Genomic DNA, 14,472 nt, shown 5'->3' with positions numbered 1-14,472 from the left:
AATTCTAAAGTACGCCATTTTGATGCAGATGGCATCCATGCGGGAGAATCTGCTACAATGAGCATCTCTGCTGCTGTGTCATGTAAACGCACAAGGTTATCGATTCACAAAAGAAGATTTATCTTTTGTAAGCGTGTGAATTTTATTTACATTATTCATTTATTAATTTTACAGTAATCGTGGAATACTCTACTGTGTTATTTGAATAAAGTATTTATTAAGTCAGACAGTCGGCTCTGCACGTTAAAACATGTCTAAATTATTGTTCCCACAATCTACGGTCTGTAATGAACGGTCCTACGTCTTATCAGTTAGTGTTTGGATTTCATATAGCTTTATGAAAGCGCACGCGAACTAAGATGTACTTTAAGTAGATGATCTATCTGAGAGATGGAAGAATCTTTCTGGAAGTTCTGTGTGTATATATATATAGTAAGCCAACTTTCTGTTTATGTGGAGGAGGGGAATTCTGGGTCAGGCTACATTTCAGACTTTCGCCATTCAATCCACGACTTTTTTTATTATAAAATTAAATTACATAAACCTGCGAAATACAAGAAAAAATACAAGTTACCGGTAAAGCAACACACGCAAGCATTTACTGAGAACGTAAATAGAACGGATATTTCAATTACGACAGGACATACAAAGACCAGAGCACGCAATGAGCAGACTCAAACTGCCGCCTGTCTCATGTTTCATTTTGCTGTTCTTTAAAGGTTAATGCTATTCATAATTAAGTTTAATCGAGCCTGTAAAAAATAAGTGTGGGCTTCGTTCGTGTAAGAAATGAGGCGAATTTCACAACGTATTTATAAGCAGAGACGGGTCTAGGGATCTGAGCGACCTAGACTGGGTTTGAACGTTGCAGCTCCTAGAGAAACACAACTTTTATCTCTCAGTTAAACCTCGATTCTGTGTACAGTGTAGATGCGAAACATAAAACGCAAATAATTGCCGTGTGTAAGTACATTAGCTCAAAATTAGTGTAACCAATAAAGACAAAAAACTACACACAAAATCAGCTTCGTAAAAACAAAGTATCTTGACCGAGAATGCCATAGAATCATATCATGAAAGAGAACAAGACTTCATGCAAAGAACTTACGATGCCTTTGAACTGATTATTTATGGGTAGAGCCCAGGAAAAATCACGAATTATTACGCGATTCAGATTCAATTTCTCTACATAAAATGCTGTACTATATATTCGGATAATGTTATGTTAAGCTGCTCTTTTAGGGCTGTAAATTTAATGTTTTAGACAATTTTCTGATGGAGGAGAGAGCTCGTAACATTACTGCATACAACCTGAACAATTAAAGGGGCGATAATTGCAATCTGACTCAGAAAAAACTATGAGAAATAACTGCTACATACGTTTCCCGTATCAAACAAATCTACTGCTTGATACAGGCGCTTTTGTGCCTAATGAAAGGAGAGAAAATGCGGGGGTGGATGCAAGGGGTGGGGGGAGTCTGCTGGTGACGTAACTACAGCCGGACTAATTAATGGCGCTCTGGGGGGGAGGGGGCAGACTTAGCTTGGGTTCCATAGAAACCATGGACAAACACGGATTATTTTCACTGCTCGTGTCTTCTTCACCTGCATTCATATCGTGCTGTAAGAGGGATAAGTAATTTCTGTCGGCTTCATTTCGTTCAAAAGATCATAATCCCCGAAAATATCACAGCGTCAACTTCCAGTGAACATAAAAGGCGTTCTGTGCATGTTTTATTCGTGCAAAAATCTTTTCAGAGAATATGCACGTGTCAAAGTTAAATTACTCGCAATGACTGAAGAATGTTTCTTCTTATCACATCATAAACGCGACTGACTGTCAGGAGGCACAAATTTTCACAGGGCAAAAAAGAGAAACGTTGGACGACTGAAAGACCAATGGATGATGTAACGTTTAACAATAACGCGTCCTTCTCGTGAATCCGGCGTGTTCGCACCTGCACAACTGCGCAACTGTTGTGAGCAGAAGCCTAGCAAATCGAGTGTCACGGAGATAGCTGTGAGGATCGAAGAGTGGACCACTTCCGATTTAATTTTTGTGTTGTAGTAAGATTCTTTTCCATTTTCTGGTGCGTGGAGATTTGACCTGAACGTAGATAAGTTTCGCTATAAGAAAACTCAACTGCGTCTTCATATCAGCCTCGAGTTCCTCTGAAGTAACAGCGGGCATAGATACACGCGCTGCAGGGTGAAGGGTTCGGGGCGCTTGGCGACGGCGGGCGGAATGCTTTTATCCGCGATTAAAATTAATGAATTACCGGCAAAAAAAGAATCGGGATAGTAAATAAAGACAGATTAATGTATAAAAAATGAAACACAGGAATAAATGAGGAGAGGAAAGTAAGAAACACGCCCGAAAGGCACAGAGAAATACATGACGAAGGGGAGAGATAAAGGAAGAGACGGATTAACGAAAGTGTAAGAAAACAAAGCAAGGGCGAAACACGTAAATAATGTAACATCACAGAATAAAAGAGAACGAAGGAAACTCAGGCATTCAGACAGGAAACGAGGTCCTTATCGGATGCTGCGGCGTCTGGACGCGCGGTCCCTCCGGGAGGCAGCGCCGTCCGATTCCTTGAAGCTTCGTAATGCGGTTATTTGCGCAAAAGGGAATCACCTAACCTTCGCGAAGCAGGAGAATAAATAAGTGATGTAAAGTTTAATATCAGCCATGTTTCGGAAGAAGAAGAAGAAGAAGAAGAAGGCAGTGAACTGACTGCCACCAGCAGAAAGGGAATAGTTACTCTGTTAATCCACTGCAGTATTAGTAATGGCTCCAGGATGAATCAGAAACATTCTCAAAATTGCGTAGAAATTCTTTTTTTTAAGAGCTCAATTAGTCTCAGGTACACGGGAAGCGAGAATTACGACAGCAAAGCAGCGCCACGGAGTTAACCTTAATCACGCAGTCTTCTGTGTTAACTAACAGAAAAACATACGATTCAACTCAGAATTCGCATTTGTCCCGCAAAGCATATAAATATAAATAAATCAATAATTTGAAGAAAACATACATAAATAAATGGTTCACACGAATAATTGTTTTAAAACAAGTCTCACCCAAGAAATTGGACGTCAGCTGTGTCTCGTTCGTGTACTGTCTTGCGGACCGAACAGACAACAATTTTAGCGAACCAGCACAGGATCTAGAGAATTGAATCACTTTTAAACTCGAAGCTAAATCAATTAGTCTAAAGTACCCCATCTGTACCAGAACGCATTGCCCCATCAGCGCTCGTTCCATTCAGCCACACATTTTCGTACACAGAGCCACCGGCAGAGGCCTCATTAGTATTCCTCAAGGAATCGTTCCTTGTAATACAATTAACAGACTCCGAGGGTCCGCCACCAGTTCTAGAACTGCTTCAGCGTCGCCATTACCAGCAAATTCCTTCTCCACCAAGTGCGTAATGCTCGCAGACTACGTCATTTTCCAGTTTTCGCATAGACTATTTCACAAATGCGAAGTATTGTCAGAATTCCCTGTATGATTGTTTTTATCCACGTCTTTCGAATGATTTCCTCTCTGTACTTCTTATTACGCATTACAATGCTAGTGCACAAAAATAACCCGTAATGTGGAGGGCAAAACATTCGTCCAAATTTTTATTTCACAATTTTTGCCACAATGCAAATTTTACTTTCCTTCACTTATTTTATTAAAACAAGCGACGGTTTTGGTATTTTTCTTCCTTTCAGAAAGTTACTTTTTTGAATCCCTAAACCGAAGAGAAGAAATGCATAAAGGAGGTAATGAGAACCCGGAACAGGTTCGGACCTATTTCTCGCAGCAAACAAGACGGTAAGAAGTAGGCCTTTCGGTTCTCACGGCGATGTTCATAAAGACAGCTGTTTTCTGGGTTCTGCAACGTGTAGTCTGGTAGAAGTCTGCCAACGTTCCATAGGTCTTTGCTGCCTCTATCATCAGGGTGACAAGTTCACTCGCTGAAACGCTGGTAAATTTCTGTCAGATTACACGGCGCTACAACCCGGAAGACAATCGTCTAAGAAAGAAAACAAATTCACATATTAATAGTAAAAAGTAATTCCCTTGTTGCCTCTGTGACGGATAGACAGAGGCCTACGATTAATGCATGAAGCGATTTATTTGGTGTTCACAAAACTTTTAATTGAAAGCGCTTCAGCGAAGACGTAAGTTATTTTACTTACAACCTGCATTTTATAACACGTAACAACAATTTATTCAGAATTTGCTACCTGTAGTGGACTCGCATATGCCAGTTAAAAGAGCGAAGACCACCCTCTTACTGTTTGCATTGTCTACGCTTCCAGAGGATTAATGTAATGTACACGCAATTACAATTCCCAAGTAGAATATAATTAGAAATAAATCATTCACTGTGTCCATTGGCATGTGATAATTAACACAAGTGAATTATTCATAAGACTCTCAAAACAAATTATGCTTACTCTTATAAGGAATAAAAATTTTAATTTTTCCACTACAGCTTGTTAAAACGTAATGTGTAAATGTGTATTCTACGGACTATACAGAAATTCTAAATGCATTCTTTACAGTACGTCACTGACAAATGTCAGGACAAACAATTCGTATGGCCATTGATAGATGGGAGTACTCTCGTTTCAGCTGAAAGAAGTGACACGACGAGCAGAACGTGCGTATAACGCGAAGTTCACTTACGAAAAAGGGCGAAAGCTTCTGAAACAGAAAAAAACAACAACGAAATCTCAGTGGTATTAAAATATGTCAAAATGTATGAATGCGTGTTTTTACCCACCCTGTATTAACAAATGATCCGCGAGTAAGAAATCTGTGCAGCAACAGAATGTCTGGAACGCACTGCAACCACACATGACGGGAAGCCACAGTTTTAAGAGTAAAATCGCGCGAACACGCCGGCTGTGTCAGTTCCAGTGGGTGGAACCTTCCGTTCGTATAAAACCAAGTGACACGAAACTGAGATTCAGATTTTTCACTGCGCCACAGAAAAATGCGAAAGAAGCAGCCGATTCTAAAGACGTTTTCGGCGCTGGCTGCTGCTTCCGGTGCCACCGCCACTGCGAGACATCACCTCCCCCAGGTTTCCGAAGATCACACTCGAAACATTATTCTTTACAATTCACACTTCGTTTCTAGATGCGCTGAACTTCAAACAAGAATTTATAAGGCCTTGCAGCGCGCAGAAGAGACTTCATTATCATATATAAAATTTCTTCAGAACTCCTGTTGTACCCTCTGGAGCGCGGCTTTGTGCGCGAATGATAATGAATCGCGAGTTGCTTGAAGATTCTGCTGTTGATCACGTGGCGCTGTTATTCTGCGTTGAAAGAAAATATCCTCGCAAAGAAATCAAATTGTCATGAAGCTGATGACGACTCTAACGGGCTGGAGGGTGTAGGGTAGTTTCCCCTGCCTCTACTTGGGGAAGTTAGAAGCGACGTATTCTCAGAGATATTAGCTTCAAATATACCCCCCTCTCTCTCTCTCTCACTCACTGCGTCTTCAATCAGCAACACAAAGGAAGGAGGCGGTGTATTTGTCTCTGGTTGCTGAGATCCATTACCTTCCTCTTGTTTACAGTCTGTTACTGCAAGTTCCCGAATTAACTACGTAGTTATCATCCCAATGCAAAGTGGAGATTCGATGAAATTTAAGGAAGTTGCAGTGAATCTATGGCAAAGCTCCTCTCTGTTTTAAGGCGGCAGACCGATCTGGTAACAAACGTTTATGTCGCATTTGGCAGCAGATTGCTGGTGAAAATAGTTTGACACGAGAGCAAGGCAGTAATATTAGGCTGTAAAATTTGAATTACGCGAAGCTTCATAATTTCTACTTTAAACTAAACATATTGAAATGGACTGATCACGTAGCACGCAGGTGGCGAAGAGAAATGCACGCCAGAGGAAATTAACTCTTTAGAAAACACACGCGCAGGCAGGAGGACACCTTTAAAATTATCCTGAGGCACAGGGAGCGGTGATGTAGATTGGATTCATCTGACCCAGGCGGGTTCTTGTGAACAAGGCAATAAAAACCGAGTATTATGGAAGGTGGGGAATTTCGTGACTACCTGAGCAACTACTAGCATCTTAAGAATGACACTCGTACATTGAGGTACTTGGTTGGTTGCTTGAAATTAAAATGTTATTGAAATGGACGTCTCTACGAAGCGCTTCGGACTTACTCAGAATCTGTGGCCAGTCCGCCACTGAACCATATCCTAAGCAAATCCACAAACTAGTTATTTATTTATATCAAGTTTTCATGCACACGTACGTATTTCAAGTCGTCTTTTCGTAACAGTTTTTTGGTGTTTGTCATGATAATTCTGAGAAATCCACATTTGTATTGAATGGGAAGTCGTATTTCCAGAGAGAGCGAGAGAATTCTCTGGGTCGTAACGCCACTGCAGTTGGCATGTGAGTAGCGTAAAATTATTAAACGATCTTATGCCCGTTTACAAAGAAACGAAAAGAAAGTTTCGGGACCGATCTCTGCCTTTCACTTGCTGGGAAGAAAGACGCCAGAAGGCAAACAGAATGAAGAAGCTTTAAGAAAACTGTGCCGGTAAAAACGACTGCGTATGCCATAATGAATACTTTCTTTCGGGAATTGGGACCCATTAGGAAATGTGGTTAGTTTTTTCAAAGGAAGCCCTTCTGAACTGAAAACACTCAAACCTCGTTCTTTATGAAACTCTATCAAGAGCTGGAAAAGTCGATACTCGTTTCACAACAGACTAATTTCATCCAAAGAAAAGTTTGAAGCATAAGGAATCGTTTCAGAATACAAACAAAATCTCACTGGAAAGCCAAGGAAACAGAAACGACTTCTTATGCATCAAACAGAAGGTTTGAAGACGAAACGTGGCATCTGACTGAGTAAGACTTAACGTCGGCCAGAGGTAACTGAGACCTTTGGCTGCAGGCAGAACTGTTCTTGATATGAATCTGCAATCAATGGTGCAAAACACACAAGCCTGTGAGTTGCACAGGACTTTACAAATTTAAGCAGTTTGTAGACCACAGCACATCGTTGTATGAATATAGTATGATACTCATTTTAGCTTATAGCTCTTATTGATTTCTTATTACCAAAAAAGAATATGAAGTTTCATCAACATTGGAATAGGCCATTCTCTCTTTACTCCAAGACGTGGTTTCAGAATTATGCACGACACAGTAATCCTACTTCAGTGACTATTGTACGAGGCGCGTCCCAAAAGTAAGTTTCCCACTCGTCCCACAGCTAGCAAACCTTATATTGAGCGAAGCGACTGTGCGTACGTGATAGAGCAATGACGTAGCATGGCGCATGCACTAACGGTACTTCCCGCGTTCTCACAGTAGCATCGTTGCAGCTGTTGAAGATGGAGGTTCTTATTCCAGCTCCCGCCGACTGTGAAGTGCGGTCAGTGATAACGCTAGGCCGCACACGGCTCGACGGACAGCAAGTCTCCTGCAGGAGTTCAGCTGGGAGGTGTTTAATCATTCACCCTACAGCCCCTACCTCGCTCCCAGTGATTTCCATCTTTTCCTACACCTCAAGAAATTCCTGTCCAGTCAGCGTCAGCGTTTTGAGAATGACAGAGAGGCGGAGATGGTTGTCACACAGTGGTTCCAATCCCAGGCGGCAGACTTCTACGACACAGGTATTCAAAAGTTGGTCCCACGGTATGACAAATGTCTCAATTCCGGTGGCGAATATGTTGAAAAATAGCTGGACACTTGCTGTATCTGTTGCAATAAATATTTCCATGAAATTGTGTTTTGTTTCTGTAAACGGCCCCAGGGAAACTTACTTTTGGGACGCGCCTCGTACTAGGAATAAAACACGCGTAGAGGCTGAGTAACTACTTGGATCTATGACATTAAGACGCAAGATAATAAAAAGAGCTGATCAAATGCACAACCTTGAGAAACTTGAATTTTATCTGACATAAAACGAATATGAACAGAAGCACTGGGATATTTTATTTCAAAATATTAGTCGTCTGTTTTCAAGGTATAACACACTATTTGCTAACATTTACGTTTATGCCATACCAAACTAATTTCTCCATTAATATGCTGCGATATGCCGTGTGGTTTAGCTTGTTAACAGAAAATACCTCACAGGCAGCGTTCGCTATTACATTTGTGTTTTATAAAATAACTTTATTAATTAACGCAGTGGTTAAAATTTACTCAATATCTCGCATTATATAACAGACAAAATAAAAACTGATACATATTTTGATATGTTTAAATTATAATTTATAAAGTATAAAACAATTTTGGAAAAAGTTTATTTCTAGGCGAGAAGAACCATATAATACAGGGTGAGTACAAAATAACTCGGCACTTCAAAAATGTTACAGAAAACAAATGCGCATACCCAGAAGTTCATTGCCACACCAGTCGATAGAGAAACTCTCAAAGTTCTGTTTCAAATAACCCGGGTGATTGTTGTTATTGAGCGCATCCGCTAGATGCCACTAGTTTCTAAAATGGCTACCCCCACAACAGAGGACATGGTGTCTTGTGCGGTTAGCGAAGAAAGAGCCTGTAACAGCTGTGAAACGCGTATTGCGCACAAAATTTCACATGGAACCACCGAGCCGAGCATTCATTTTTGCCTGGTACAGCCACAGCTTCCACCACTGGGGGCACTCCGCACAAAGTTTGGGGCGAGTTCGATTATCGTCCCGACATATGCCACGTGACTCAAGGACCACATGTCTGGTCTCCGTGACGTATGTGCAAAATTTTGAGTTTTGCTTTCGTCGACTGGTGTAGGTGTGAAGTTTTAAGTAAGCCGCATTTGTATTCCGTATCATTTTAAAAGCATAAAAATCTTTTGTGCTCACCCTGTGAATATTATGCAATATGATATCAAGATGTTTTAAGCTGCCGCTATTATAATCACGAAATAAACTTTAGCGTAATGCACAGAGCACGACATTCGATTATTTTGAAAAGAAAGAGATAAAATGGCCATTTCACGTCACCTCGATGACTTCCAAAATAATCCCAACTATAGGACAAAGATTCCATCGTCTTCTTACTATACAAAGCAAATGCATTTAGTCAGCTTGTGGGTGATTTTCTGAACGAAATAAACCCAATCGATTACTGTTTAACTACTAACGATGTTCGATATCTGTAACGCTCGTGTTAATCGACACCAGGTGCCTCGTGGCTATCATAATAGGCCACGTGTTCAATTACAATTGCCGCTGATATTAATAACATTAAAATAACTGAACAAGTATCTAAATCTAATTATGAAGGCTAATTAATGACTAAATGAGATCTGTATACATATTAAGCTCAATGCATATGCATATGCTATAAATTTTAATAAGTACCAAAGGATATGTGGGAAAAACACAGGACATTGCATTTTATGCAGTCATTGCGATGAACATATTACATTAACTCGCTAACTAACTAACTAACTAACTGACTAGCCATGTAAGTCCACGAGTAGTCGGTCTTTCAAGAGCTGCTAATAGTACACTCATCCACTGAACATATTTTCCGCATTTGTGAAACGCAGACGTTCATTAACGGAATCAACACTGTACCTGTCTAACAAGTCTTGCCGACAGTTCGTCTCAAAGAACAAGCTCGTAGTCCTTGGCCGAGAGGTTTTTCACTTTTGCCTCGCATTCTGGAGGTTCCAGGTTGAAATCTCGGGGCGGAGACCGGCTCTCCCTACGTTTACAAGACACGGAGCTTCGTGAGGCTTGACCTTTTGACATTGCGAGGCTGGATACTTAAAACAGATCGCGGTAAACTGGATTTGACAGAAGTGAGGACCATGACAAACACAGATGTTTCCTGTGTTTGTGTTGGATCTTCATAGTTTAATGAAAAGAAAACAAAACGTTTGTTAAATGTTGCTAATGCAGCTTAACAGTATTTTCTGCCATAAAGTTACTGTTTTCTAAATTCAGTCTGCGTTACCTGCCCCATATTTCGCCCCTCCCACGCGACACGAGGCGTCTTCCAGCGACAGAACAATTCAAACAATCTCGCAGATTCATGAGAATCAGTTTTCAGAGAATTATCAGCTACAGGGTCACGTGCAGGGATCGGGCGACTGCTTAAGTCTTGTGCCGTACACAACTTGTAACGGAGGACAAGTCGCAAACAAAGTGACACGAAGAAGTTGTGTTCAACGTCTCGGTTCGCTCCTACTGTAACACAGTGAGTACTCGAATGCAGATGCTTTATATTAAATGCTCCAAGTAAAATATCACACAGCCATTTAAAAGCGGATGTTAACTAATAACAAAACACAAATATAGCGAGCACGAAGATGGCCGCCTTCCGGGTCGCTGCGTCGTGTAGACGTTAGCGGACGTTTCAAAGTTGGCTGCTGCCTGCAGCGTCGCCAACGCGGGCATTTGCTCCGTTCTGATCGTCAGCTAGACACTTCAAACGTTTCGGTTTCACTTCAAAAGTACAATTTAAGACCGACAAAATTTAGTTCCTGTAGTCGGTTGTGAGGTAATAAGCGAGCGCGCTGAGAAAGTACCTAATTTTGAGTTCAGTTTATGAATTTTGCGCAAATCAGGCACGGGAGCCACGCTCCTTAATGATGGCAGACAACAAATGAACATGACCTGTGTCAGATTTAATTAATATTCGACGTTTGAGGCAACCGACCCCTCCACAGCCCCGGAAGAGGGTAATCCGTTCGGAGGTTAGGTACTGAGCTATCGCTGCTGATCCGCCGACCGCCCGAACACTGAAACGATAATGGACGAACATCCATTCATTGAGACAAATAATGATAACATTCAAGGGATGCAGTTGCAATGAGAGAGGCGGTCTGGCGACACAAGAGAACGGGTCCACTGTAACGAGCGCTAACGACTTCTTCACCTCGGACAGAGTTCCGATACTCGGCTCCTCTAACTCAGTTATGCACACGAGTGGAATAAAGTTCTCCTCAGCAACGGCACTTAGCAGCAGAGCTCTGCGTCGAGGGCAGAAAAGAAAAGAACATCGTAACTAAGAGCGTGGCAAGAAAAGTTTTCCGTTTCCATTCTACACTCTCTGCATTGGCGGATAACAAATTTCACGGCACAGCACAGCGCTGGACCGAAGGAAGCTGCATAGAATAGCGAAATAAAACTCTCTTCTAATTAGATTTACTTGCTCCGAGTTACGACTTCGCTGGATAAGATCATCACACAAACATTCCATGAAATCCCATCAGCTTTACTGTCACGTCCAAACAACAAATGCTTCCTATTCCAGACATCACGTGTTCAAATCCTGCCCTGACGACAAAGAATCTTCGTTGTTATTTTCTGACAAATGCTGAGAGAGTCACCTAAAATAGGCCACGACCACCTCCTTATTTACCTGCTGCTAAACATCGTCAAAACTTGGCATATCATTTGATGGTGCACGCACGTGCAGTTCGCCCGTACAGAAATACGACCTCAGCTCTTTCAAGTAATTTCCTGAAAATAATTAGCAGCCTCTTTCAAGGTCCACATTTGTGCTCGTACTCCGCCTAGTTTGCCTCTTTAAGTGTGGACGGTTTAGCGAGCTGTCTGCGTACGCCGGAAACATTCACCACGATCCTCTGCTGCACGAGAAAACCACGAATAAGCCTAGAGTAAGCAGTAACACAGTCCAGTTTGGAATTCCCCGGGTTCCAAAACCAGAGAACGATAAGACAGGACGCCTCTTTCTTTCTTTATTTTTCTCTTCCTGATTTATTCAATCCTTTTCCCCAGTTTCTCTAATTTATTTCCTGGGAAAAAATACATGGTTCACTATAATGTATTGGTTGTTCCATTTCACTGCCTCAAGAGCCAAATTTCGGGAACACCTAAAAGCATTACACTTGCAATAAAACTGCCACAACGAAAAAGATTATAACTGTTTATGCAAGCCCGCGACGCATCGACCAAGGCAGTCGGAACGATCTGTTACGTTCATGCCCGAAAGAGACGCTGAATACGGAATAATTTATGTATAATTCGAAGAGGTAATAACAGGTGTTATAATCTGCAAACTGAAAAACCTTGAAGCCTTAAAGGTATTTTAATTTGTGTATTGGTACACTTGGAAACACGGCAAATATTCTGTTTTGTGCTAGAATACACTGGAGCCTTGGAGGCGTCTTAATTTGTACATCTGAACGCACTTAAGCCTGAAATAATGAAAGACGCTGAACCACAATTTCAACTTACTAAAGTATTCGAACATACAAAAATGACGTCGTTAATAGAGTAGGAATACAAATAATTCAAGTTGACGGAACTTGAACACAGAGGCCGCTGACTATAACATTTTGTCATAAATAAATTAGAAACGCACTCCTTCTCGTCCCCCAGAACTAAAAAATTGGCTTCTGCACGCTTTAACTTAGAATAAGTACAGCTGAAGAACTCTGCGTCGTAATTGAAAACAAATAGGAATGATGTTTCAAAACTTAAATGTCTGACTCGGGTTCCCCTGAAATTATGGGACCCACAACGTACACATGCATGAGTGCATAATCGATAGAGCCATGTGAACATCGCAGACGACACTTATTCAGAAATGTAGATATCGATTTGTTCCTGTGGACCAAAATCCTTCTTGAGAAGGTGGAATTTATGAAGTTGGTAAACAAATCCCATGCAACGCGAAATTCCATTAAGACCCTAACAAAAGACCGCCACAGGCCCCTGAAAAGCGCACACAACTTCACCTTTTGTCTCTTTATGTTGCATCTGGAGTTAATCTTCGCCTTCGACTCGGATTCTTCCGTTCAGGCTGTCGAGCTAAAACGCGAATGAATTTACGCTCCCCAAGCTCGTCACTTGTTCCTTGTCTTGGGCACCCTCGTAACAGACTATTCAACGAGCAGTGCACATCATTTTCCTTCCTACGAATTCGTATCTCCTCCTACCTCTTCCTGTTCATTAGGTAAAATTATTCTCCTCAGCAAACGCCATTTAAAAATAAAGTAAGTACAGTGATGCAATCCTCCTCGCACCTTCATCGGCACAGCAAAATGTCCCGTGAATACAACGGTCCATAGTCCAAGGACGCAGAACTCTGCCAGACTCACCGCTTCCCGGCACGTACAGGTTGAGAAAGAGACAGTCCTCGCTCTGGTTGGCGAGAAGGGGTATGAGTCGCTTCAGGTGGTTGTATCTGCCCCTCGGCATGGTGAGCAGAGCCGCCGAGCGGTTCGAGATGTCCGGATATCGCTGCGGACACACGGCCCCGAACGTATCTGCCAGGCGAGTCCCCGACCAGGCCACGGGAGGCGCCGGGGGGCTGTACCGCAGGTCTCCAAGGGGGGGCGCCGCGTACGGAACGCCTCTGAACACCTCCACGGGCTCCAGATGTCTGGAGTTCAGTTCCAGAATTATCCCTCTGATTGCACCAGCTTTTGTTTCCACGATCCTCGAACTGTAGCGCGGTCCTGCTACCGTCGCTCCGGACAGGAACGCGACGGCTATTAGAAGAAACACGGCTGCTTCTCCAGGAGTATCAGCATGGGGTGCACTGGACCACATGGTCCGTCTATGTGGCGTCACACTTTCCCCTCACCCCACATGCAGTGACCTCTCTACGGCGGAGGGCCACCACCCCCGTCATCTGCGGTCCAGTCGCGCGTCGCAGCAGCGTGATGGACCTTTGAGACGCACTCGCATCTTGCACAACCGGAAACTGAATGACGTACGGACTGGACACTCAACTGTCACATCTCAGCCTGTCATAAGCGACGGGTATCGAACGTGAGGACACAGAAGCAGCAGGCGAATCTAGGACTTGCAGAACTTCCCCTCTTCCCGCTCACCACACGCAATAATTTCGACTGGAGGAAGACTCTCGTATTTTAAACCAACCAGAACAAAGCGCCTCGGCATGGTTACTGCAGAAACAGAGCTTCGCGTTCGTCTCGGCTTCTAGAACATTTTTCTCTCACTGCAGACTTTCTGGTGAATTACGCTTACGGATTGCGGGTGACGCCATCAGACACGTGACCTGAAAGAAGAAAGAATTTGCTATTTTATTCTCAAGGGCCACGCAGCATTCAATTGTGTGTCGTATGTTAATTGGGTCAATATGGAGGCGGCACGGTGCGCTACGACTCCGACATGCCAATAACTTACCTACTTTGCTCTAATCCACACAACCTCTGCAAGCCTACTCCAAGTTTTATATCGTCTGTCATTTCTAGCAGCCACGCCCATTACCACAGAAGAATGCGGCACTTCAGATCCTGCTCAGAGCAGACATGCAGATGTTACCAGAGCCTGAGTGATTGCAGAAGCCATCAAGAACACGCAAGTCCCCCGGGTTTGATACCAGGAAGGCATAAGGCAGTTGACAAAAGGAAAGCAGGTTGATACAATCCGCCTCACTGTCGCCGCCATAATAAAGCCGGCTTAAAAGTGCAACTTTAACTTCCAATAAACGCGTTCTCGTTACGTGAATATACTAACGACGATCATTTCC

The 14,472-nt window shown here is 42.7% G+C and overlaps 1 protein-coding gene across 3 annotated transcripts in view; it reads right to left on the bottom strand.

Moving 5' to 3' along the window:
* Window positions 1–14,472, bottom strand: part of LOC110834179 (neuroligin-4, X-linked-like) — a 215,020-nt gene that overhangs the window by 41,667 nt on the left and 158,881 nt on the right. For all 3 annotated transcript variants that reach the window (XM_087353254.1, XM_087353256.1, XM_087353255.1), the window contains one exon: window positions 13,073–13,998. In XM_087353254.1, coding sequence (XP_087209380.1) covers window positions 13,073–13,526 — 454 coding nt within the window. In that variant the 5' untranslated portion in view covers window positions 13,527–13,998. The remainder of the gene's footprint in view (window positions 1–13,072; window positions 13,999–14,472) is intronic.

The sequence above is a fragment of the Zootermopsis nevadensis genome, unplaced genomic scaffold (assembly GCF_977971745.1).
Source record: "Zootermopsis nevadensis isolate Lab colony 2312 unplaced genomic scaffold, Znev_1.0 Znev_ptg000022l, whole genome shotgun sequence".
NCBI classification, from domain to species: Eukaryota; Metazoa; Arthropoda; class Insecta; order Blattodea; family Termopsidae; genus Zootermopsis; species Zootermopsis nevadensis.
The sequence above is the reverse complement of the archived record's forward strand: the minus strand, read 5'-3'. Positions and strand labels throughout refer to the sequence as shown.